Source organism: Lycorma delicatula, chromosome 4 (genome assembly GCF_047948215.1).
Source record: "Lycorma delicatula isolate Av1 chromosome 4, ASM4794821v1, whole genome shotgun sequence".
NCBI lineage: Eukaryota > Metazoa > Arthropoda > Insecta > Hemiptera > Fulgoridae > Lycorma > Lycorma delicatula.
The window spans coordinates 77,589,107-77,614,509 of record NC_134458.1 but is presented as its reverse complement, the minus strand read 5'-3'; the positions used below and the strand labels follow the sequence as shown (position 1 = coordinate 77,614,509).

Below are 25,403 nucleotides of genomic sequence, written 5' to 3'. Positions count from 1 at the left end.
GTTGTATTTAAATTTTGTTTGTTGTTTTTTTAATTTTTAAACGTTTCTTTTTTTGAGTTGCGAGGAACTTGTTTATTATCCAGTTAGATGTATAAAACTTATATACCAGATTTGTTTAATAAGAACAATATTTTTATTAAGTTCTAGTTTATATCACCTTGATTTTTAATTAATTAAATTTTTTCTTTCAGGTGTACTGTTGTACTATTTAGCATACTAAAATCCCGTCAGTATCATTTACTGAATACATCACGTAAAACAGTAACTTGTGTGACATTTTCTCCTGACGGTCATTACCTCGCTACAGGAGAGTGCGGCCATGTTCCTAGTGTTCGTGTCTGGGATCTCAGTGATAATTCTCTTGTTTCAGAGTTTCCTGGACATAAATATGGAATTAATTGTGTCGTAAGTTTATTTGCGTCTTAATATTATTAAAATGTTATACGTTGTTTATTATTATTATTATTATTATTATTATTAAGTTTTTCAAACATTGCAGTGTTGGTAAAATAATTATTATACATAATTTTAAGAACAGCTTACCAAAATTCCATTTGACTTGCTCAATCACTTTTGGCTATTCTGCCATCTTCTGGAGGAATTTATAATTAAAATATATAAAAATGTAAAATTCAAATAATAAAATTAAATACGTAACAGTTGATCGTCATTTGTAATGTTAAAGTCATAAGTTAAAGTAACTACATTCTTTCTATAAGATTATCATGATTGTTATCTTATAACAGTTTATACAATAAAGCACTTGAGGAAGTCAACTGGAATTTTGGTAAGCTGTTCTTAAAATTATGTATAATTATTCTTATGTATTTCTATCTATTGAAATGGTAAAGTTTATCACCTGGAAGAGGTAAATTATATCTATTTCATTAAGTAGGCACTTTATTTATTTATCTTTATGCCATTATTTGCTACACCATTTGTAATTAATTGCTGCTACTAGACATCAGTGGTATGTAATTACCTAATCAAATGGAAACATGCTGGGTATTACTGTTTGTATTTAAAGTTGAACAATCTTGACTTTAACGATCTATCATAGCCATTGATAATGTAGTCTCTACTATCGGCAACTTACCCATGCTTCATGTTCTTTTACTTTTGAGGTTCTGTTATCTAAAATATTCCAGATATATAATTATATATAAGGATTGTGATATATCAACTTGCTCATTGCTCATTCTGTTTCAGCCCTTTGTGTTTCTTTCCATATTTAGAGAATTTCCACCTGTTTTTCTTATATTTGTTAGTATTTTATTTAAAAGAAATTGTTTTGGTAATATTTAATTTGTAGGTCCTCAAAAGTTATTTAGTGTTTTGAGAAGTAAGGAATTGGTTTCTTTGTTTACTAGAGAATTTTGATGATTTTATTCAAATCAGATACAACAGATATGATAAAATGGAAGGTAAGAGGTCCTTAACTATTTGCCAACAATTTTATTCAGATCATTCAGCATTTTTAAAGTTATGCACAAGGGGTAACAAGCAAATTATTATCTTTTAAATACGTAATACTTCTTGCAGATATATTATTACATTTCTGTTGTGGATTGTAGAATTATAATGCCTATATTCATCATTATTAATTAAAACGTTGTATAGGTTACTCTATTACAACCACATTGTGTGTGTATGTGTGCTATATGTAACATATATGTTTGATACATGTATGCATGCTTTGTTTTAATATATTATAGTAAACCTTCTATATGTTGCAGTGCCATCCCATAAATGTATTAACTTATGTTGCATACTTTTTGTTCTTTCCTTCATCCTCACTTTTACTTTCTTCACTTCTACAACTCTAGCCTGTACATTGTTTCAATGTCTAAATCCAAAATGATGAGCATCAATTTTCACCATTTGTAAATATTTTACTTATCAATTCTTCCTCCTGCTGCATTTGATCTACCACTTCTTAATTAAAAAATGTTATGAATTCTTTGGTGAATTCAAGCAGCCCTATTCTTGGTTAAAATCAGGCAGAATTCTTTTTTTAGAACTAACGTCAATGTATTGAATAAAAAATAAGTAACTAGTCATGAAATTTTTCTGTTGTAGTTAAAAGTGCAGTGTAGTTAATTTCCTTGCTCACAATTAAGAATATAATTTAAACTCAAATTGTGAACTTTTTTTTTTAAGTTAGTGAATAGTCTTTGTGAAATTTAAATAAATAGTTATGCTTTGTAAATTTTACTGACTAATAGAATCAGGAATTTGAGTTGATGATGTGTTTATTATTTTTAGCCTTCCTATTGTTTCCGCTGAAAGTTAATCTCTACGCAAGAAGTGTGTGCATTGAGAAAACTTAGTTGAAGAGGACCCCATGAAATTTTAGTTTCATTAGAAATTGTGGAATATTTATATAAATTCTAAATGAATTTTTATAAATAAGATTCATTTTGATTTTTATGCCAATTATTTTCATTGTAAAGATGGCTCATATAAAGCTTATTTTTTTAATATTGGTAGTTATATATTAGGCACACTAGTGGGTAGTTACATTGTTTTAGATGTTATAAGTTATCAATTTCTTTATAAATGACTGTACCAACTATGAAGTTCATGTTTCGAATTTTGTTTTTGATGACAAAAAATCAATTTGGTTGTGGAAATTCGTAGGAACTTTTTATGGGTCAAAGTTGAACATAAAGTTAGTTTAGTGGTATTATTTGTTTTAAAAAAGATGAACATTAATTATATTAATGATAAAGAATTTAGTCCCACAGTAATGAGAGATGATGCAGTGGAAAAAACAGATAATCAAATTTATGATAATCATTACTTTAAAGTTTTGAAATTGACTTCTAAATAGTCCTGATTATTTTCAGATATTTTACACCATTATATAGAAAAAATATTGAAGAATTGAAAACAGAATTAACAGTTTAGCTTGTTGAAATCACTGGTAGGGAATATTTTCAATTTATAAGAAAGAAGCTAATAAAGTAACATAAAAGATTTTGAGATCAGTGATGACTATGTGAAAAAATAATGCTTATATGTTGATTTTATTAACTTTGTTGATTATTTTTAACTCAAATACATTTTTTCATTTATCTAAATTTCTTTTACTTTATATAGATCTTTAAATATGCCACTTTACGTTTTCTGATTATTGTTTAATGAAGTCGTTTACAAAATATTGGTTTATTTTTTTTAATTTCTTAACGTTCATTCATTATTCATTATATATATATATATATATATATATATATATATATGTATACATTAATAAAATCATATCCAGGAGGGCAGGAGAGCTTATTCCATCTGTAACAGAATGGATTTTCTGAATCATTTGCCATGAAAATTGTAGGATAAACCTTAATTAGAGAAGTATCATAAAATACAAAACTGATTATAAAAAAAAAAAAAACAATATAATCACCCTTATCTTTAGCATCTTACCAGCTCTTAGTTCATATTAATTGTACTGGGTAAAACAGTAGACTGCATCCTTAAAAGTTGATGGTTCTGAAATGTCTCAGGCAATAGCATCTTGGAAACTGAAGGATGTGAAATCAGGTAAAATGTAAATGGCCAGTTTTCAAAGAACTTGTCCTGTTAATAATTTAAGTTAAGGATGGTGGATGCAGTTCACCACTGCAAGCTGTTAGCATTCATTATGACTATAGTAGTTGTTTCTATTTAAAAAGAGAAGTAAGTGGCTTAAGTCCAAATTATTGCATTAAATAATACTAATCCAAGTATATGGCATTAATAAATAGATAATATTATAGAATAAAATAGTAATCTATTAGGTGTCAGTTGAAAATGATTGCGTGTATTTAAATCTAAATAGATGTTAAATGAGGATGCAGAAAATTCAGGTTTATTGTATTAATATCATTCATTAATAGAATAATAATGGTTTTGCAGAAGGAAAATCCAAATTTTGTTAATGTATTTTATCATCACTTGATCTACTCTGATAAGAGGTAATTCCTTTACATCCCTCTTCTTCTGTACATCTCTCATCCCTTCTTCTTTGCCTTATTTTTTTTTCTGCTTACTTGAATTAATGCTATGAAATTTCAGCCAGGCATCACCCTGTGGTTTCAAGTGTAGTATCCCGCTGGCACTTTCTGTTAGGTACATAGTAGCTGGTTCTTTATTGGAACTCAATGAGGTAGTGATTCTCTGCTCTTCTGGAACTGTCCAAGGACTGTTTCTTCTCCGGTGGTTTCACAAAAAGTCCATCTAGTTACTGAGGGACCTACTTGATAAAGCCAGCTTTTCATTCCACATAACATATCATCTAATATTTAATTTTTTTGTTTTAACGTAAAATTTAGTTATATAGGAAGTAATAATGTGCCATTTGAAAAATAACTGGAGATTCTTTAATTCCTCTCGGTCTTCTGTAACATCTCACAAGCCCCTATTTAATTTGGAAAAAACTGAAGATTCTAAATAATGTTTTCATAAGCGGAAATGAGATTTTTAATGTGGCATTATTTGCTTTTTAACACTTAATTTTCAAAACTTCAATGCTGTATAATCAAGTAAAATTGTATTCATAAAGTTTTGTACTGTCTTTCATATTTTCTGCTTTGAAGGTTCCAGGTTTTTTCTGATAACCTATCCTATGTTTTCCTTTCATGCTGATGAGCCATTTATTCCTTTTACATCATCCACAAACCAGAACTGAATTGTTGTATCGTTGATAAAGTAATTAATCATCTTATTTATTTATTTTTTTAGGCTTTCTCACCCAGTCAGAAGTATGTTGTTTCGGTGGGATCGCAACATGACATGATTGTTAATGTATGGGACTGGCGATCAGGAGTTAAAGTAGCATCTAATAAAGTTTCAACCAAAGTAAAAGCTGTGGCTTTTGCTGACAATGGCAATTATTTTGTCACTGTTGGAAATCGCCATGTCAAATTCTGGTACCTTGAATATTCACGTTCTGCTAAAGTAAGTATATTTCTGATATTTGTCTTATACTTGTTTGTATTTATTATTTTTTAAAAGATTTATGTCATTAAAACTTATACAAATAAATATATTTCTTAAGAATTTACTTATGTTGCCTAATATCATATGTTATATACTATAAATTCTCATTCTTTATTATCATATAAGCCCGCATTATTCTAAATTCGATTAAAGATTGCAAATTGATCTTTTATCAGATAGACCGGGTTTGGTAGAGGGTTATTTAATGCTGACAAAAATTTCATTACTAGATTTTGTGTTTGTATAGAAGAGAAGAATTTTTTTCCTTTTTCCAAAATATCCAGTCATGTGCTAGAAGTTTGTATTATCCTAATATAATTAAAACCATGAAATGTCAACAGAAATTACAATTTTCTAGAGATAAGAAAAAGATTTGGAAATTATATGTTTTTGTATTTGGAATATTAGACCAAGTCACATACACTATATGAAGCTACATGAATAATAACCATTTCAGTTGTAGGTAATTGTAACATATAACAGTGTACTCTCAGAGACATGTTAAAATTAATCAATCAACGTTAATAATATATAAACAGTATACTATTATAATATTAATTTATGTGGTGCATGAAGAATTTTTGGAGTAGTATCTGAAATATATGATAAAAATGTTAATAAAAATAGAATAAAGCCCAACATTTCCTAAATAGCTGCGTTGGATACAATGTACCATTTTGTTTATTAAAGCTTATGCAAATAAGAATTTCAACATTCGAAAAAGCACAACTTAATTAAAAGGTATTAGATTTGAGTTGAATTAATGTGCACCATGTAAACTGTTTTTGTGAGCCAGAGACTTGGAACATTTTTTTATTGCATGCATTTTCAGTTGTACAGGGATAAATGTCTAAGTAAATACAATTCATATAATCTTAAATTCTTTCTGTTAGTAGACAATATAGATAGGGTTAAAGATGTTTTAACTTTATAAAATCTTTAACCTTAAAGATATTTTTGATTATGTTTATGATTATAAACCTTAAAGATGTTTTTAATTTTCTAATCTGTATTTTAAAACTAAAATCTTTCTTATTAAAGGAATAGTTCAGTTTTGTTTCATTTTATATCAGGTAATTTTCAGATTTATCTGCAGTAGCTAATTTAATATAGGATTTACTTTAATAATTTGTAAAATATTAGCTTAAGAACTTCTTAGTGTTAAAAAGTTTAATTTTTAATTTTCACGTATTTGTGTTGTGTATTTTTACACTTATTACCTGTATTTCTTGTTTGTACGTGTGGGAGGATATTTACTTATATAATCTTATTGCGTAAGAATGCTCTAACTCAATGTAATATGTGTAATATTAATACAATAAATAAATATTAGCCTACGTAAACCAACTGTCCTAAATTTATTTGGGTATATTAACATTAAAGTTTTAAAATGCCACAATGTTTTTTTTTAGTAAAGGTATTAACTCAAGATGTTTGTTAACTAAAATATAAATTTGTAGATTTGCTATAGGAAGTAAATTTGTTACATGATTAGAATTGATAATTATTTTAGTTCTAAAAGATGATGGTTTAGTGATGCATGACAGCTAAGAAATACTGTATGTTCCTACATCTTCTGAGATGTCATTCATGTGCATTGTATGGAATATTGGAGTTACTTTCAAAATCTTAAACAGTACATAATGTCATTGATCAGGTCTACATGTTAATATAAAATATGATTTTCTCATATTCTCTTGAAATAGATTATTACATTTAATATTGATAAGAGGATGGTGAACGCTTAATTAAATGGAACTGTAAAAATAGGAAGTCACAAGTAAAACTCTACTTTTCATCAAAGCATAAAAAAACAAGTTGTTAATACAAGTTTCTCACCATGAGAATTACTGAGAGCATAGTAATACATATATCATTACAAATTATTAATCTGCTTTAAATAGCATATAATTTAAATTGTTTTGTTTCATATTAAAGAAGTAAGTGGTGATAAATCTGTACCATATTTGGGAAAAAATTTATCATATCTTAAGTATTTTGTCAGTAAAATCCCTTGTGGTTCAGGAAGATTCTTGTTTAGGAAAAAGGAAGAAAACAGGAATAGTCCTTTCTGTAGTTTATTTTTCACTGGGCTGGTGAATAAATTTCACGAATTAATTTTTATTTTGTATTTTGTAATTCCCTTCTCAGTTAAGTTTATTTTGTTTATTGTTCACAGTACAAGGAACCTGTTCCATTAATGGGAAGATCTGCTATATTAGGAGAACAAAGAAATAATGATTTTTGTGATGTAGCATGTGGCAAAGGAGAAATGGGGGATTCCACTTATGCCATCACAAAATCAGGTCTTTTATGTGAATTTAATAATAGGCGGCTTCTAGACAAATGGGTAGAGTTAAGGGTGAGTTAAGTTTATGTATTTACTTATTAAAGAAAAGATGTCTTTCTTTATCAAAGATTACACTTACCTACTGTTGTAAGAAATTACAAGTATTTTACACAAAAGCTACATTAAGTTGAATTTAGTGCAATTACTTTGTAAAAGTAAAACTGTTCCAGATAAAGTTAACTTCTTGACAAGCAGTAGGTGTGACAACAACAATTTGAAGACAGTGTTTAAATGTTCTAGGTACTTTTTTTGAAGTTCTGGCAAACGCTTTCCTTGGGTTAATTCCATTACATTACTTATGTATCTGGTTACTTAAATACAGAAATCATGTTTAGCAGAAGTTAACCTTGTGTATTCCATTCCACATACCTTTATAGTTATTGGTCCTCTGAAAAAATCTCTGTTATGGGTACAATAAGTTATATTAGTGTAGCTTTACCAAGTATTTTTAAGTTTTTCCTACTGTGGTTAAACAGTTTATACCTTGAAAGACGTTTTCTACCTAAGACATTAAAGTATAAATTTTGTTGTTTTATCGTTGAAACATTTTCTTCAAGTTACATCTCCTTTCAGTACCTTGGATAGATGGATTGGTGGTCTGCACTCACTTCTTTCTCTCCTTGTTTATTTGTAACCATTCCATTAATTTATATTTTTTTCACAACCTCTCTGAACAAATTGGTCTTCTTCTTTTCATTTATCATAATCCTCCATTCTTTATTTCCTTTTCTTTTCATATTTCCTGACAAATGTTAGTTGTTACTCTCAATTTTCTATCCTAATTTAGTTATTTTCCTATTTATGGTGGTTCTTCTGCATTTCATAAAATTAGTACAAATTTTATTTAGTACTGAACTCACATTGTATGCTTTCATACATTTTCAGTCATTTTGTATGCTTGGCGTGTGTGCATGCTTGCATGGAGGTGCATGCATGAGTGTCCATATTATTTAATTATTCTCCACCAGGTCAATATATATTAAGTTATGTCAATAGCCTTCAACATAGTGCTTTCACTATTTTCAACAGCAGCATCAGTCTTTTTATTAATGTACCCATAAAATCGCAGTAGAAAATCTAGTCAATATTATAGTATAATAATTAATACTATATCATTACTCTATATTGTTAGTCAAATTTTCACTTCAAAGAATAATATAAAAATTCTATAAAGAAAAAAATGATATAAAGAAAGAGATTCGTTTGATAAAAGTGGATTAAAGAGGACAGGAATAATTAATTAAATAAGGTTGCATAATTTTAAGTGTATTCTGTATTTTATCTTCATCGGGAAAGTTATAGAAATTGATGAGACAATATGTACATATTGGTTAGTTGTACAAAATTGTTTTCATTTGATTTTAATTTTTGGATATCATGATTCTATTTACCTATCAGATATGATGATTGTAATATAAACTTTTTGAAAAATCATTAAAAAATTAGAAAAATGTTGTACAAATTGCCTGAATAAATATCGTTGAAGTTGCTCTAGAGATGCCAATCTTAGCTGGAACTACTGGTATCCAGAAGTTGTACAAGATTTCCTGTAATATAGGCAAAACTGTTCCAGGAGATTGGAGAAAAATGTTCATAATTATTATATTTAGAGATGATAGAATGAAGTGTTGATAATCACAAGGGCGTCACATTCCTACCATACAATATGAAATTATTTTAAAGAATTTTAGATTTATTAGAAAGGGTACAAATGAAGGGCTGAAAGAGAAACGAATGATTTTGTTTTAAAACAGCAACAACAGTTGCAGCTTTATTCCTATGTAAGAAGAAATGGAAGTTTAACAAGAAGCTGATTGTGGCATTTCTGAATTTAGTAAAAGATTATGTCATCAGTAGTTAATTAGTATGAAAATTGATTGCAAATGTAAATTTATAGAATTGTAATAAAAATGATACGGCAAAATGTGTATGGAGAGCCAGAGCTGAATCAAGGCAAGATAAGGATTCTAGATTGGTTTAAAACAGAGAGTGGAAACTTGGAAGTGTACTATCACTCCTTTCTTTTCATCATTATAAGTTTGAATTAATAAATTTATATAACATTGTAATATTAAAATAGTTTTTCTATTGTTTACATGTTATCTATCTCATGTATTTGTTATGTAAAATTAGAGATTAATTAGATAATAATTAATACTATATCATTAGTCTATATTGTTAGTCAAATTTTCATTTCAAAGAAAAGTATTAGAGTATTAGTATTAGTAAAAATTTTCTAGTACGCAGGTATTAGATATTTTCTGATGTACAGATACATCTTTAATCATAAAAAAGGTAGCATATGTTAAAAATCAATACAACTGTTACACTTGAGAATGTACTCTAATTTATGTACTACAGAGTTTAATAAATTTTAATTTTATATAATTCTTTTTTTGCGAGGGGGGGGGGTTAAAACTACACAACTTTTTTTAAAATTATTTATTCACAGTTATTTTATCTTTTTTAAATATTAATTTTGATTTCAATTTGTAGACCACTAGTGCCAACTGTATGGCTGTGGGAGAACATCATATATTTATTGGTTGTGCCGAAGGTATTGTGAGATGTTTTAATCCAGTGACACTTCAGTTCATTACAACACTTCCTAGAACACACTACCTCGGTGTTGATGTTGCTCAAGGTCTTACTATCAGGTGAGTTTAGTATATGTTTTGTTTATTATAAGTTCTAATTACAATTTTTTTAGTACTGTAAATTTTTGGTATAAATTTGAGATCATCTGTTACAACATGCTGCTATAGACAGAAGGAATCTTTGAAGGTGTGATGATTTGTGATGTAATGAGTTATAATGAATTTTGTGGTTTTAAAAAAAAATTGTATTTATAGGACTGTTAAATTTACCGTATTCGAAATTGTACCACCAAAGAACACCGGTATCCACGATCTAGTATTCAAGTCAGTGTAAAAATAGCTGGCTTTACTAGGACTTGAACGCTGGAACTCTCGACTTCCAAATCAGCTGATTTGGGAAGACGCGTTCACCACTAGACCAACCCGGTGGGTAGTATATGATACCTGGACGGACTATGACTACTTCACAAGTAATGGTTTACACAAAAATATAATTAGGGAAATAGAAAACTGAAAAGTACATTAATATTTACCATTTATAAATGTTTCTACCTATGGTGAAGTGTAAGGAAAACAATATAATGACATCATGTAGTATGTAGTTTTGTAATGGGTCTGTATACATAACCTATCTCCTCTTGTCTGTCCATCTATACATTCAAAAATGTCTCACTGAGGTACAGTTACTAGCAGTAAACAGTAAGAAAAATTTGTTGACCTGATTCGGTATACATCTTTATTCAGAATTGAAAACATCTCTTTTTGTAGTTAGTTATGTATTTATCAGGTAATCAGTCAGAGAGTGGAATAGTATATTGGACTAAAACACAGTTTTGGGTTTTGATGACTTTTCATTTGTTTCTTAGATGGTATGCTTTTATTGTCAAGGATGAAATCAAAAGCAGTTGCAGAAAGCTAAAATTGTTCCTTATTCTAAAACCTATAACAGTCTTAGGATATTAAATATTGCATACTATTTATATTACTAAAAAACCAGAAGAAAAGGTGTCAGATGAATCGGTGGAATTTAGAGAAGCTTGAGGAAGAGAAGGTAAAGAAGATTTTTGAGGAGGACATCGCAAGAGGTCTGAGTAAAAAAGATAAGGTAGAAAATGTAGAAGAAGAATGGGAGAATGTTAAAAAGGAAATTCTTAAATCAGCAGAAGCGAACTTAGGCGGAACAAAGAGAACTGGTAGAAAACCTTGGGTTTCAGATATATTGCAGCTTATATATATATCAAAATATATATATTTTGATATATTGCAGCTGATGGATGAACGTAGAAAATATAAGAATGCTAGTGATGAAGAAAGTAAAAGAAACTATTGACAATTAAGAAATACTATAAACAGGAAGTGCAAACTAGCGAAAGAAGAGTGGGTTAAAGAAAAGTGTTCAGAAGTGAAAAGAGAAATGAACATTGGTAAAATAGACAGAGCATACAGGAAAGTTAAGGAAAATTTTGGGGTACATAAATTAAAATCTAATAATGTGTTAAACAAAGATGGTACACCAATATATAATACGAAAGGTAAAGTCGATAGATGGGTGGAATATATTGAAGAGTTATACGGAGGAAATGAATTAGAAAATGGTGTTATAGAGGAAGAAGAGGAAGTTGAGGAGGATGAAATGGGAGAAACAATACTGAGATCTGAATTTAAGAGAGTATTAAAAGATTTAAATGGCAGATAAGCTACTGGAATTGACAGAATATCTGTAGAATTACTGGGCAGTGCAGGTGAGGAAGCGATTGATAGATTATACAAACTGGTGTGTAATATTTATGAAAAAGGGGAATTTCCATCAGACTTCAAAAAAAGTGTTATAGTCATGATACCAAAGAAAGCAGGGCAGATAAATGTGAAGAATACAGAACAATTAGTTTAACTAGTCATGCATCAAAAATCTTAACTAGAATTCTATACAGAAGAATTGAGAGGAGAGTGGAAGAAGTGTTAGGAGAAGACCAATTTGGTTTCAGGAAAAGTATAGTGACAAGGGAAGCAATTTTAGGCCTCAGATTAATAGTAGAAGGAAGATTAAAGAAAAACAAACCAACATACTTGGCGTTTATAGACCTAGAAAAGGCATTCGATAACGTAGACTGGAATAAAATGTTCAGCATTTTAAAAAAAATTAGGGTTCAAATACAGAGATAGAAGAACAATTGCTAACATTTACAGGAACCAAACAGCAACAGTAATAATTGAAGTACGTAAGAAAGAAGCTGTAATAAGAAAGGGCATCCGACAAGGATGTTCCCTATCTCCGTTACTTTTTAATCTTTACATGGAACTAGCAGTTAATGATGTTTAAGAACAATTTCGATTTGGAGTAACAGTACAAGGTGAAAAGATAAAGATTCTACGATTTGCTAATGATATAGTAATTCTAGCTGAGAGTAAAAAGGATTTAGAAGAAACAATGAATGGCATGGATGAAGTTCTACGCAAGAACTATCGCATGAAAATAAACAAGAACAAAACAGAGTAATGAAATGTAGTAGAAATAACAAAGATAGACCACTGAATGTGAAAATAAGAGGAGAAAGGATTATGGAGATAGAAGAATTTTGTTATTTGGGAAGTAGAATTACTAAACATGGAAGAAGCAGGAGCGATATAAAATGCCAAATAGCACAGGCGAAACGAGTCTTCAGTCAGAAATATATTTTTTTACATCAATAATTAATTTAAATGTCAGGAAAAGATTTTTGGAAGTATATATTTCGAGTGTCGCTTTATATGGAAGTGAAACTTGGACGATCAGAGTATATGAGAAGAAAAGATTAGGAGCTTTTGAAATGTGGTGCTACAGGAGAATGTTAAAAATCAGATGGGTTGATAAAGTGACAAATGGAGAGGTGTTGTGGCAAATAGATGAAGAAAGAAGCATTTGGAAAAATATTGCTAAATGAAGAGACAGACTTATAGGCCACATATTAAGGCATCCTGGAATAGTCGCTTTAATATTGGAAGGACAGGTAGAAGGAAAAAATTGTGTAGGCAGGCCACGTTTGGAATATGTAAAACAAATTGTTAGGTAGGATGTAGGGGGTATACCGAAATGAAACAATTAGCATTAGATAGGGAATCTTGGAGAGCTGCATCAAACCAGTCAAATGACTGAAGATAAAAAAAAATTTATACTAAGTTTTGTAGTCTGGTTTTACTAGACCATTTTGAAGTATTCAGATTGAGTCATATGCGTAGTTTATTTTTTATATGATTTGCAATCAATAGAACATTTTAGATTGGTAAGTTATGATAGGATCCAATAAATATATTTTTGTGGAGAGTATAATTCCTTAATCTTTCTTTAATAATCTGCTTATCAGGAAGTACAGTCTTTGTCAAAATTTATTTAGAATAAAAGATTAGGTTGCAGTAACTTTTAAAATAATATATTTTAGCACATTTTTCAATGGATCATTCCATGATTTTTGAAAATTATTAGAATTATCATTTTAAATATTATTGAAACACTATCTGAAATTGAAATTTATTGCAATTTCTAATTCATATTTCAAGCAATAATCAAATTTCAAATTACGTGAATTTTTAATTGTGTATAGAGGTGAAATTATAATAATTTTTAATTACAGTCTGTAGCTTTTGCAGGACTTTTCATTTTGTTTTATGATAGTTTATAAATAAATAATTTTTTTTTTTGTGATATATAGTGTTTTACTGTAATTAAAGGTACTTTTAAAGTTGTGTATTTAAGTTTGCTAAAAAAAAAAAATATATCATTTTGGTTAAATAAATGTGATTTTAGTCTTATACTTACTTAATATTTCACTAAATTTATTCCATATATTATGTTTTATAAAATATGTAACATTTCCAACACCAGTGTGTTATAAATGTTATATATTTATGGGAATGAGTCATTTTCCTTTGATGTGGGAGAAGCAGTCAAAAACTAAGAATGGTAGTATGATGTTATTTATAGATTGTCCCTTTTCTAATAATTAAGCTTATTTATATTATTATTAATATTGATTAATATTATATTATTTATTTGATTCTAATTGCTACTTTTGAATTTGATACATTATAGAATTATTTAAAACAATATTTTCATCCTATTCACTTTATAACTTTATAAGTTTTAATAAATGTTAAAAATTGAAACATGTATTTATTATGTGCTCCAGTTTTTAAAAATTTACCTACCATGTCTTCCAGACCATGAGTCAGTTTTATTTGTAAAAATTAAAAAAAGTACCATATGCCTTATGAATTATAATTGTTGATATTAGTAGATAGTTCTCTGAAAAAAGTTGTTATTTAAGGCTTCTTCAGATAAAATTTATTTACCTAAAGCAAAGTGGGAAGTATTAGCTGTAAATTATTTCACCAGAAAAGCATCAGTAAATGCATGAAAAGGAATAGATTTTGCATTACGTATGAATGTTATTGTATACATTGTGCTCTATGAACTCAAAGCTAAATGATTTTGACTATTCATACTACCAGTTAAGTAAAGGCCACAATATATGTTTGCTAATATCCATGTCAGCTAAAACACAAAGTCTAATCAAAAAATCTGAGAATTAGTTCATGAAAAAAATATGTATATGTTAATTGGTCCCAGTGCTTCTGCGTATGTTAAAAATGTGCTGAAAAAGTCCTCTTCTTTAAGTATCTCAAATATCTTCCAATCTCAATCTTCTGTATGGTGTCAAAACGTAGATCCTTCAGTTTTAGCAACATCTTGGAAAAAGATAAAGAAATTGCTAGGAGTGAAATCTGGCAAGTATTGGGTGATGTTGAGTGATAATCATGTTTTGGTAGCTGTAAAATTCATGTTTCATAAGTTTTGTAGCTGGAGCATTATTGGAATATCATACTCAGTTGTCCCCGTGCCACAGTTCAGGTAGTTTATGTCAAATTCTTTGTACAGATACTTCAGAATATTACAGTATAACTCAGTGTTGACAATCTGACTCTTGGAGATGAATTAATGGTCCATATCCGTGTAAATGTTGAAGTATTGAAGAATACTGTGTTCTTTGTCCTTCAGTGATGTTGTATCCCTACTGAAGAATGAGTACCACTTAAAACACAGCGTGGTTAATTATAATTCATTACCATAAATCTGCTGGATCGTTTCAAAACCTCCATTGCAGAAATTCTAAGTTTGAGGGTAGAATCTGATGTTACCTCTCTGGTCTGCTTTGAGATCCATCATTAAATCACAAATGCATCTAGATTGTGGCCATGTGTATGGTCACAAAAATTTGGGTAACATAGTCTCCAATATATATGAAATGATGCTGTTTGGTGCACGAACTTACAAAGATCACTGCTCACTGCTTCCTTACACATGTCCTGGATCTTATATTTTTTATGAGCCTAATTTTTGACTGAGCTTTTGGTGTGATGATATACATACCGGTATTGGTTTATAAAAACTTTTCAGGTTATCTGTAAAATTCTCCAGTATTAAAATATGCCACTAATAAAAATATGTTACAGTTATATTAATAAAGTTACCAAAGTAGAAAGGAATACTGTATTCTCAGCTTTTATTAATTTTCAATTTTTTGATGGTTTTCGGTTTCCTTTTTTTTTATTTTGGTTATAATTATTTATTTATTATTGTTATAAACTGTTTATGACCTTGTCTTTTTGTGAATGTAAAGTCTTCTATTGTTTCAGTCATATGGGTAGCCATCCTAATAATGCCAAGTATCCTGATGCCATAGCTTTAGCATTTGATGAACGCAATTATAAATTAAGCTGTATTTATAATGATCATAGTCTTTATGTTTGGGATGTTAGGGATATTAAAAGGGTGAGTGAACAATGTATTGTTTCATTTTTAATGTTTATTAATTTAGAACTATTCTTACAGGATTTATGTATAATATTATGTTAAATAAAATTACTAAAAAGTAATAATTATTATATCATAATTTATAAATTAGTAGTGATATTTTTGTCCAAAAAGATTAGTAAGAAGAATATTTTAAAATATCAGTTTTATACGAAAAACAATCTAAATGTAGTAAATATGTTTAACCTTCACAGAATGTTGTTGCCTTTTTCATCTTGCTTTGCTATCAGCTGAATGATTGATGAATCGTAAGTTGGTAATGATTATCTTGAGTTAGGCGTATATATATATATATATATATTTAGAATCTAGAAAAAAGTGTGTAAAATTTTAATTGTGTTCTGATGTGAGTTTTGAAGACAATGTTTTTATACAACTTAATACAGTTTATCATTTAAAATGTTTTATATAATTACTGACGACTTGGATTTTCAAGAACACCTAATAAATTGTCATTATTTTATTCTCTATATCTGTTGTCTCTTACAATCTTGTAATTCTGGTTTAATTCATTCGTATTAATTATTAGTTCATATTTTGAAATCTCTGGTAAACGAGTCTTGTAGGAATCTATGAATGATTACTTACTTTGTGTTCATATTATTTGGTTAAAAATTATTTCTTTACTTTTGAAGTATTTTGATAAAATTCAGATTAAATATCGTGTAATCTTATTTTTATTTTTTTTATATATATATATATATATATATATATATATATATATATACATCAAAGACAAAAGTATAAAAACCGTTTACCACCAAGAGTACAGAATTTAGTAATGCTTCTTACCTTATGCTTATTATTTTTTAATAGTGCTTTCAAGGTTTTCCCTCATCATCAGTTAAACTTTTCTTTTTTTTCTCAAATCACACATTAAATTCAAACATTAAAATAAAAGAATTAAAATTTTTTTATTATGTGGTTAGACACATACAGTACTGTATTGAAGTTATTTGTATTTATTTAAATTTTATAAATGTGCTGCTATCTAAGGCAGTTTTGATAAGAAAGTCATTATCAAATTCTGTCTGTACATTAATCAAATTAAACTTTTGTCTATACTTGTATATATAATATTTTTCCAAAATATTTAATTTTTTATTATTATCACACCCTTTTACAAGTTCTATTATATTTAAATCTGTATCCAAATCTGTGATTGAATATTTATTGATTATTAAATGTTCTGCAAGATTGGAGAACCCTAAATTGTTTTTATAAGATCTAAAATGTTCTGCAAACTTTGCCTTAAATGATCTTCTAGTTTTTCCAGTATAAATTTTGTTACAATCATTGCATGTTATTTTATAGATATCACACAAATTATTAGGATTCCTATCATCATTATGCATTTCTAAATGTTTATATATATACAAACCAACAAAGTTAATAGTTGATTGGCTAACTTTCAATTCTCCCTTTGTTATTCTGTATGGTTTATGTAATCTTGCCTACAACAAGACCAGCTTAAAAAGATTTTACTTTATTTGTTTGCTACTGCTAATATAAATATTTATAATACCTGTAATGCATAAAATATTATATATTTGTTTTCATAGGTTGGAAAATCTTATTCATTTCTTTACCACTCTGCGTGTATATGGGCGGTAGAAATGTATCCAACTCCAGGATTTTGGGGTGTAGAAGATCCTGCGATGCCTCCTGGTTCCTTCCTCACATGTTCAAGTGATGATACAATTCGTGTTTGGAATCTGGATAATAGTGATGATTCTGATAATAAAACTATTTACAGGCGTAATATTTACAGTAATGTGAGTATAAAATCTTGTTTGTTATCTTTATTATGATTTAGATGATTTATAAAATATTGGGCTATTTTTTAATTACGATCCATTTTGAATACAAACAAAACTAGTAAAAATATTGTCAAAAACATTTTTTTTTTATTTCACTCTACACTTTCTGCTACTTTTCTATGTAGTTACCTAGTTTGTTTAAACATTTATCATAGCATTTTACCTAAATTGTTTATGCCCACATCATAGAAATCAGCCACCTGTGAAGACAACCAGTCTTCAACCATTGTTTTCACTTCTTCATCAGTGTTAAACTGCTAACTGCCAAGAAACTCCTTCAGGTAGCAGAACAGGTGGTAATCGCTTGGCACATGGTCCAGGCTGTATGGTGGGTGGTCCATTTGCTTCCATCCAAAAGATCTGATTAACTTGAGTTTGAGCAGCAGAATGAGGTCGTGCATTGTCATACAGCAACAAAACTCCAATTGACAATAAGCCACGTTGCTTATTCTGTGTGGCACGCCAAAGCTTTGTCAAGGTCTCGAAGTATGCAGCTGAGTTTATTGTTGTCCTGGGGATAAAATTGGCTAACAGGACATCATGTCTATCCCAAAACACAGTTGCCATAATCTTACATGTTGACGTTGTCTGTTTGGCTTTCACTTTGACTGGAGCTGTTGTGTGTCATCATTCCATTGACTGCCGCTTTGATGCTGAAGTGATGTGAGAAACCCATGGTCTCGTCCCCTGTGACAATGTGTTCCAAAAGTTCATCTACTTCCTTACTGTTTCGGGTCAAAAATGTTAAAGCACTAGCCATTGTCCTTTATTGGTGTTCTTCAGAAAGCAGCCTGGGAACCCATTGCGAACATAGTTTTTTTAATGCAAGATTTCAGAAACAATTTTGTATAGCACTTTCTTTAAAATTTATGGGAATATCAGTGACAAAGTGGAAATTGTGAATCACCGATCTTCACAAATTTTGTGTCAACTTAATGCACCAAATCATCTGTGATTACAGAATTTTAGCCCAATTGGAGTTAATCATAGACATTGTCCCGCCCGTCCTTGAATAGTCTTACCCATTTACGCACTTTACTGTCGCTCATTGAATTATGCCCGTAAACCTCACATATCTGGCGATGAATGTCTGCTGCTGACATATTCCTTGCAGTGAAAAATCGAATCACAGACCGTATTTCACAGTCGGTGGGCCGCTGAATTATTTAAAACATTTTAACTTTACAATATAAACTGTACACAGTAATGCTATGATGGCAAATGGTGTCTGCATTTGTGCAAGGTATGCTAAGAGCCAGGGCGCATATGTGTTTTGACAGCCATGTAAAGTTTACATAGCTACAGCCAGTCAGACTTTAGCTAAAAATTACCTTCATATTATTTAAACTATTTCTGTTAAAAATGAATTTTTATTGTTTGTATTTGGTTTAATTTATATTGTTTACATTTAATGAGTAATTAAACAGCTATAAATTAAAAAATATATCTATTGAAAAGAGATTTTGGAAATTTCATTCATTTTTGCATAAATGAGTAAAAAGGGTAAATTTTTAAGACCATTTTAAAACTATTGAGTTTTATACATTATTGTAAAACGTATTAATCAGCAACTTATAAAACTGTCAGAATTCTGTATAAAATTTAATTTTTGAAATATAAAGTTATGCTATGGAATAGAATTTTCCAATTAAAAGATTAAGCACTTTCATTACATCATAATTTCATGTACAATGACTATTTCAGATGGTTATTGCTAGCCTTCCTGTGTGGGAGGTTGACAGATTGGAATCCAACTGAATCAGTTATATTTTTAATGCTAACAATCATTGGTACTGTCTCCAGTACTATTGTGTTATCCTTAACAACATACAGTGGCCTGGCATTCTCTGTACCAGGTGTGTAAATATGATACCGGAATTTTTGTATAGAAAATACACATTTATTGTATAAAAATGATTAAAAATATTTTATTTGAAATATTGTCCATTGCTAGCTATACATTTTTCCCATCTCTCTTCACAATTTATGAATGCCACACCAAAAAAACCTGTTGCTCTTTTGAGAAAAAAACCAGTCATCGAGCCATTTTCATAAGAAGTGAAGCACTGCTCAGCAAGTGCGTGTCCCATCTAAGCAAATAAATAGTAGTCGGATGGAGCTAAGTCTGATGAAGTAAGCCGCATGCGAAAGTATTTCCAAACTGAATGCCTCAATCGTTTCCTCGACTGGTTTTGCTGTGTGTGATGGTGCATTATCATGAAGCAACATCACTTTGTGTTGCCTTTTTTGATATTGTGGTTGTTTTTCACGCAATGCTTGATTCAAATCGATCATTTGTTGTCGGTAGCGTTCAGTATTAATGGTTTCACCAGGTTTTAGCAGCCCATAATAGATCACACCCTTCTGATCCACCAAACACAGAGCATTGTCTTCTTTCCTTAGCGATTTGGCCTTGAAATTAATGTCAATGGTTCACCTGGAGTTACTCAAGATCTTTTATGCTTAGGATTCTTGAAATATATCCACTTTTCATCAGCTGTCACTATTCAATGGATAAATGACTTTCTTTTGTACCTGGCGAGCAGCATTTCGGAAGTGGTTTTTCAGTTTTCTTGCTGTTTTTCATTCAGTTCATGTGGAATCCATTTCCCATTTCTGGATCTTTCCCATGGCTTTCAAACATCTGGAGACAGCTTCTTGTGTTACATTTAATTGATCCGTTAGTTGTTGGGTTTGAGTGTCATCCTCATCCAATGATGCTTGTAATTCGCTGTCTTCAAACTTTTTTGGTTGTCTTCCACGTTCTTGTTTCTCACATCAAAATTGCCACTTTTGAATTTTTTAAAGCACTCAAAGCACTGTGATTTACTAAGAGCATGCTCACCGTACGCTTCGACAAGCATTCGATGCAATTATGCAGCAGTTTTCTTTATATGCTAACAGAAAATCAATGCTGTCTGCAAATTGTAATTTGTAGGTTCAAAACTTGACATGTTCACTGCTAATTAAAACTATGCTGTTGTATGAAACTTGTATTGTTGCGAGTTGAAAATCTTTGTCAACTGTCAAAGAAAGAAAATAATGCAGTTTGATGGTAACTACATTGACAGCTAAGGCCATCTATCGACAAATTCCAGTTTCATATTTACACACCTGATATATAACAAACTTCAGGTATTTTTATTACGTGTGCAAGGGATGCAACTGTGTGTGGAGCTTGAAAATAACAAAACTGGTTTAAATTCTAAGACTTATAATATCACATAAGTTGATATTAAATGACATCATATTAAATAGTGCTATTGGATCAAGGTTTAAGTTTCAGTAATGATCCTATGGGTCTTCAAAAGATGAAAGGTTGGTGTGAGCAAAAAAATGAAATGTGGTGTGATCCAAATAAATTAAACTTAATTTATCCCTAGATCTTACTCTAAGAATAATATTATCTAAAAAATTTTACGTATTAATTCTTATTGGGATTTTTTAATATTTCTTTTTTTTTCTTAAACATCCCATAATTCAATACATTCAAACGCCTTTATAATTTTTACAAATACCTGGGTACAAAAAATACCTTATAGTAAGTACCTTAGTACAAAATACCAACAAATGAGTGCATTTTCTTTAGCCTACCTTAAATAATAAAGAATTTGGGTGCATTTTCAGTAACTAACTATAAAAAAAAAAATTAGTATAGCTTTATTCTGACTTTTTTTTTTGTCTTTAGTTATTTGACTGACTGGTTTGGTCTCTCCAAGATTCCCTCTCTAGTGCCAGTCATTTCATTTCGATATACCCCTTACATCCTACATCACTAACAATTTATTTTACATATTACAAACGTGGCCTGCCTACACAATTTTTTCCTTCTACCTGTCCTTCCAATATTAAAGCGACTATTCCAGGATGCCTTAATATGTGGCCTATAAGTCTGTCTCTTCTTTTAACTATATTTTTCCAAGTGCTTCTTTCTTCACCAATTTGCCACAATAACTCATTTGTCACTTTATCCACCCATCTGATTTTTAACATTCTCCTGTAGCACCACATTTCAAAAGCTTCTAATCTTTTCTTCTCAGGTACTCTGATCGTCCAAGTTTCACTTCCATATAGAGCTACGCTCCAAACATATACTTTCAAAAATTTTTTCTGACGTTTAAATTAATTTTGATGTAAACAAATTATATTTCTGACTGAAGGTTTGTTTCGCCTGTGCTATTCGGCATTTTTATCGCCCCTGTTCTGTCCATCTTTAGTAATTCTACTTCCATAATCTTTTCTCTTCCTAATTTTACATTCAGTGGACCACTGAATGTAGTAGAAATAACAAAGATGGACCATCTTCGTTATTTCTACTACATTTCATTATTTTCATTTTGTTCTTGTTTGTTTTCATGCAGTACTTCTTGCATATGATGTCATCCATGCCGTTCATTATTTCTTCTAAATCTATTTTACTCTCAGCTAAAATTACTATATCATCAGCAAATTGTAGAATCTTTATCTTTTCACCTTTTACTGTTACTTCAGATCTACATTGTTCTTTAACATCATTAACTGCTAGTTCTATGTAAAGATTAAAAAGTAACGGTGATAGGGAATATCCTTGCCGGACTCCCTTTTTTATTGTGGCTTCTTTCTTACGTTCTTCAATTATTACTGCTGCAGTTTGGTTCCTGTAAATGTTAGCAATTTTTCTTGTATCTCTAACTTGAACCCTAAATTTGTTTAAAATGCTGAACATTTTATTCCAGTCTAAGTTATCAAATACCTTTTCTATGTCTATAAATGTCAAGTATGTTGGTTTATTTTTCTTTAATCGTCTTCTACTACTAATAAGAGTACTAAAATTGCTTCCCTTGTTCCTATACGTTTCCTGAAACCAAATTGGTTTTCTCCTAACTCTTCTTCCACTCTCCACTCAGTTCTTCTGTGCAGAATTCTATTTAAGATTTTTGATACATGAGCAAATCTAATTTGTTCTGTATTCTTCACATTTATCTGTTCCGGCTTTCTTTGGTATCATGACAATAATACTCTTTTTGAAGTCTGATGGAACTTCCCCTTTTTCATAAATATTACAGACCAGTTTGTCAGACCTATCTGTCACCTATCTATCTATCAATGGATGAACAATGATGTTCATCCATCAGCTGCAATATATCCTTCGATATCCAATGTTTTCTACCAGTTCTCATTGTTCTGTCTAATCTTCTGCTGATTTAAGAATTTCCTTTTTATCATTCTCCCATTTTTCTTCTTTATTTTCTACCTTACCTCTTTTACTCAGACCTCTTGCAATGTCCTCCTCAGAAATCTTCTTTACCGCCTCATCCTCAAGCTTCTCTAAATTCCACCGATTCATCTGACACCTTTTCTGCAGGTTTTTAAACCCCAATCTATATTTCATTATAATTAAATTATGGTCGCTATCGATGTCTGTTCCAGCATAAGCTTTGCAGTTGACAAGGTGATTTTAAAATTTTTGTTAACCATGATATAATCTATTTAATACCTTGCAGTATCACCTGGCTTTTTCCACGTGTATATTCTTCTATTATGAATTTAAACTGGGTGTTGGCAATTACTAAATTATACTTTATGCAAAAGTCAATAAGTCGGTCCTCTCTTTTATCCCTTTTGCCCAGCCCATATTCACCCACAATATTTCCTTCCTTGCCTTTTCCGATGCTTGCATTTCAGTCTCCAACTATTATAAAAATTTCATCCCGTTTTATGTGTTACACACATAGTGTACACACTATCTCCTCATCATCATCATGGGCATTTGTAGACATGTAGACGTTAACAATTGTCGGCTTAGGTTTTGATTTTAGTTTTATTTCAATGATTCTATTGCTGTGCATTTTGAAACAATCTACTACTCTACTGTCTTCACAATCTTCTTGTTCATTATGAAACCTACTCCTGCCTGCCCTTTACTTGAAGCTGAGTTAATTGTTCTAAAATTATCTGACCAAAAGTCGTTTTCCTCTTCCCACCGAACCTCACTAATTCCTACTATATCTACATGTAACCTATCCATTTCCTTCTTTAAATTTTCTAACCTACCAACCTTTTTCAGACTTCTAACATTCCACGCTTCGACTTGTAGAATGTTATTTTTTAATTTTCTGGTGATCCCTTCTGTAATAGTCCCCACCCAGAAATCCAAACGGGGGACTAGTTTACCTCCAGAATATTTTACCAACAAAGGTGCCTCTTTCTTTGTTACATGAGAATGCTGCATTTTCTTGGAAAAAAGCAGCTGTAGTTTTCCGTTTCTTTCAGTTGTGCGCAGTACTCAGAAAATTGAGTGATGTTGGTATGGCTGTTTAAGTCCACCTGAACTACGTCCTTAACAACTACTGAAAGAGCTGCTGCCCTCTTTCAGGAATCATTCCTTAGTTTGGCTCTCAACAGATACCTATCCAATATCGTTGCACCTTCGATCCAGCTACTCTGTATCGCTGAGCACTCAAGCCCCCTCACCATCAGCACATTTCTCATGATTCATAGAGAGAGTTATTCTGACTAATGATGTTTTAGTAAAACATTATATGTGTTAATTTGCAAATTATGTCTATGACAAGGTGCAATATGCTTTTTATGAAATAAATGAAAATGCAAAAAATGAAAATTTTGAGATTTTATCATTATTTTTTCAGGAATTATTAAAAGTTATGTATATAGATCCAGAACTGAATTATCTAAAAGATACAGATCTATCGGGAGCTGAAAAAGGTGATAATTTATCATATGATGGTCGAAATGGTGTACGGTCAATTAGAGTTAGTCCTGATGGGAAACATCTTGCTTCTGGAGATAGAGCTGGAAATATAAGGTAATGTGTAAGTTCACTACTAATAATTACAGTTCTTATATTATAGTTATTACATTTTTATTTGTATGATTTTTCAGAGCCTAGAAAAAAACTCAATTTTCAAAAAAAGGCACAGAAAGACAAAAGAAGTTCTAAGATAATAAACTTTGTATGAGTATAGCATCTGCAAACATGTTAACATGTTTAGTACATTGGCAGTGCTTTCTTATTTCCATAGACCAACAGAGTAATGATTAAAACACAATGTACTGTGTAGTTATTCTATAAAAGCTTCAGTACTGTACTCTTGAGTTCTTGTACCATAACGTTGTAATATTTAAGGTGTGAAAAAGAAATAAGAATTTTTAATTTTTATCATAAAGAATTTACTTATTTTTCTTTATTAATATTGTTTCCTTCAGAGTAGTTCCTCAGAGATGCGACATGCTTATGCCAGCATTTCTTCTATTGCTCAAAAGATGTGGAAAGCATTTTTTTGTGTAGCCTTAAATTCACTTAGCAATTTTTTCTTTATTGTATCATCACAAGTTGTTGTCCTTTTAATATAGTCTTAATCTTAAAAGTGGCAGGGTGCCATGTCTGGAGAATATGGAGGCTGCATTACCAGTCTTGAGTTATTTTTGACTGAATAATCATCTATTATTACTGAGCTGGATGGAGCGTTATTGTAATATAAAATCTAAGAATTGTTTGTTCATATTTATGGTTTTTTTGGATTGTCTCAAGAAAATTGTGTAAAATCACTGTTTGTTGACTGTGCAACCTTATGGGAAGAATTCGTAATGGATATTGCCATTATAAAAAAAAAATAAAAATAAAAACAGTAAGGAGAGCCTTAACATTCTAAGAGTTTGGTGTGCTTTTTTGAGCTTGGTTCTTCAGAAAGCTTTCATTGGGATGATTGGATCTTTGTTTAAATATCATAACTGTATACCCACATTTCATCATCTGTTATGACATGTTTCAGTAATTCCAAGTTATTGGTTATATCAACTAACAG

The 25,403-nt window shown here is 30.1% G+C and overlaps 1 protein-coding gene across 4 annotated transcripts in view; it reads left to right on the top strand.

Annotated features, from left to right (window-relative positions):
* The window catches only part of Wdr62 (WD repeat domain 62), a 315,495-nt gene that overhangs the window by 210,074 nt on the left and 80,018 nt on the right, over positions 1 to 25,403 (top strand). For 3 of the 4 annotated variants that reach the window (XM_075363395.1, XM_075363397.1, XM_075363398.1), the window contains exons 4-10: positions 192 to 405; positions 4,726 to 4,941; positions 7,163 to 7,345; positions 9,830 to 9,990; positions 15,601 to 15,736; positions 17,341 to 17,553; positions 24,228 to 24,403. In XM_075363395.1, coding sequence (XP_075219510.1) covers positions 192 to 405; positions 4,726 to 4,941; positions 7,163 to 7,345; positions 9,830 to 9,990; positions 15,601 to 15,736; positions 17,341 to 17,553; positions 24,228 to 24,403 — 1,299 coding nt within the window. The remainder of the gene's footprint in view (positions 1 to 191; positions 406 to 4,725; positions 4,942 to 7,162; positions 7,346 to 9,829; positions 9,991 to 15,600; positions 15,737 to 17,340; positions 17,554 to 24,227; positions 24,404 to 25,403) is intronic. The other variant, XM_075363396.1, reaches the window with a different exon arrangement.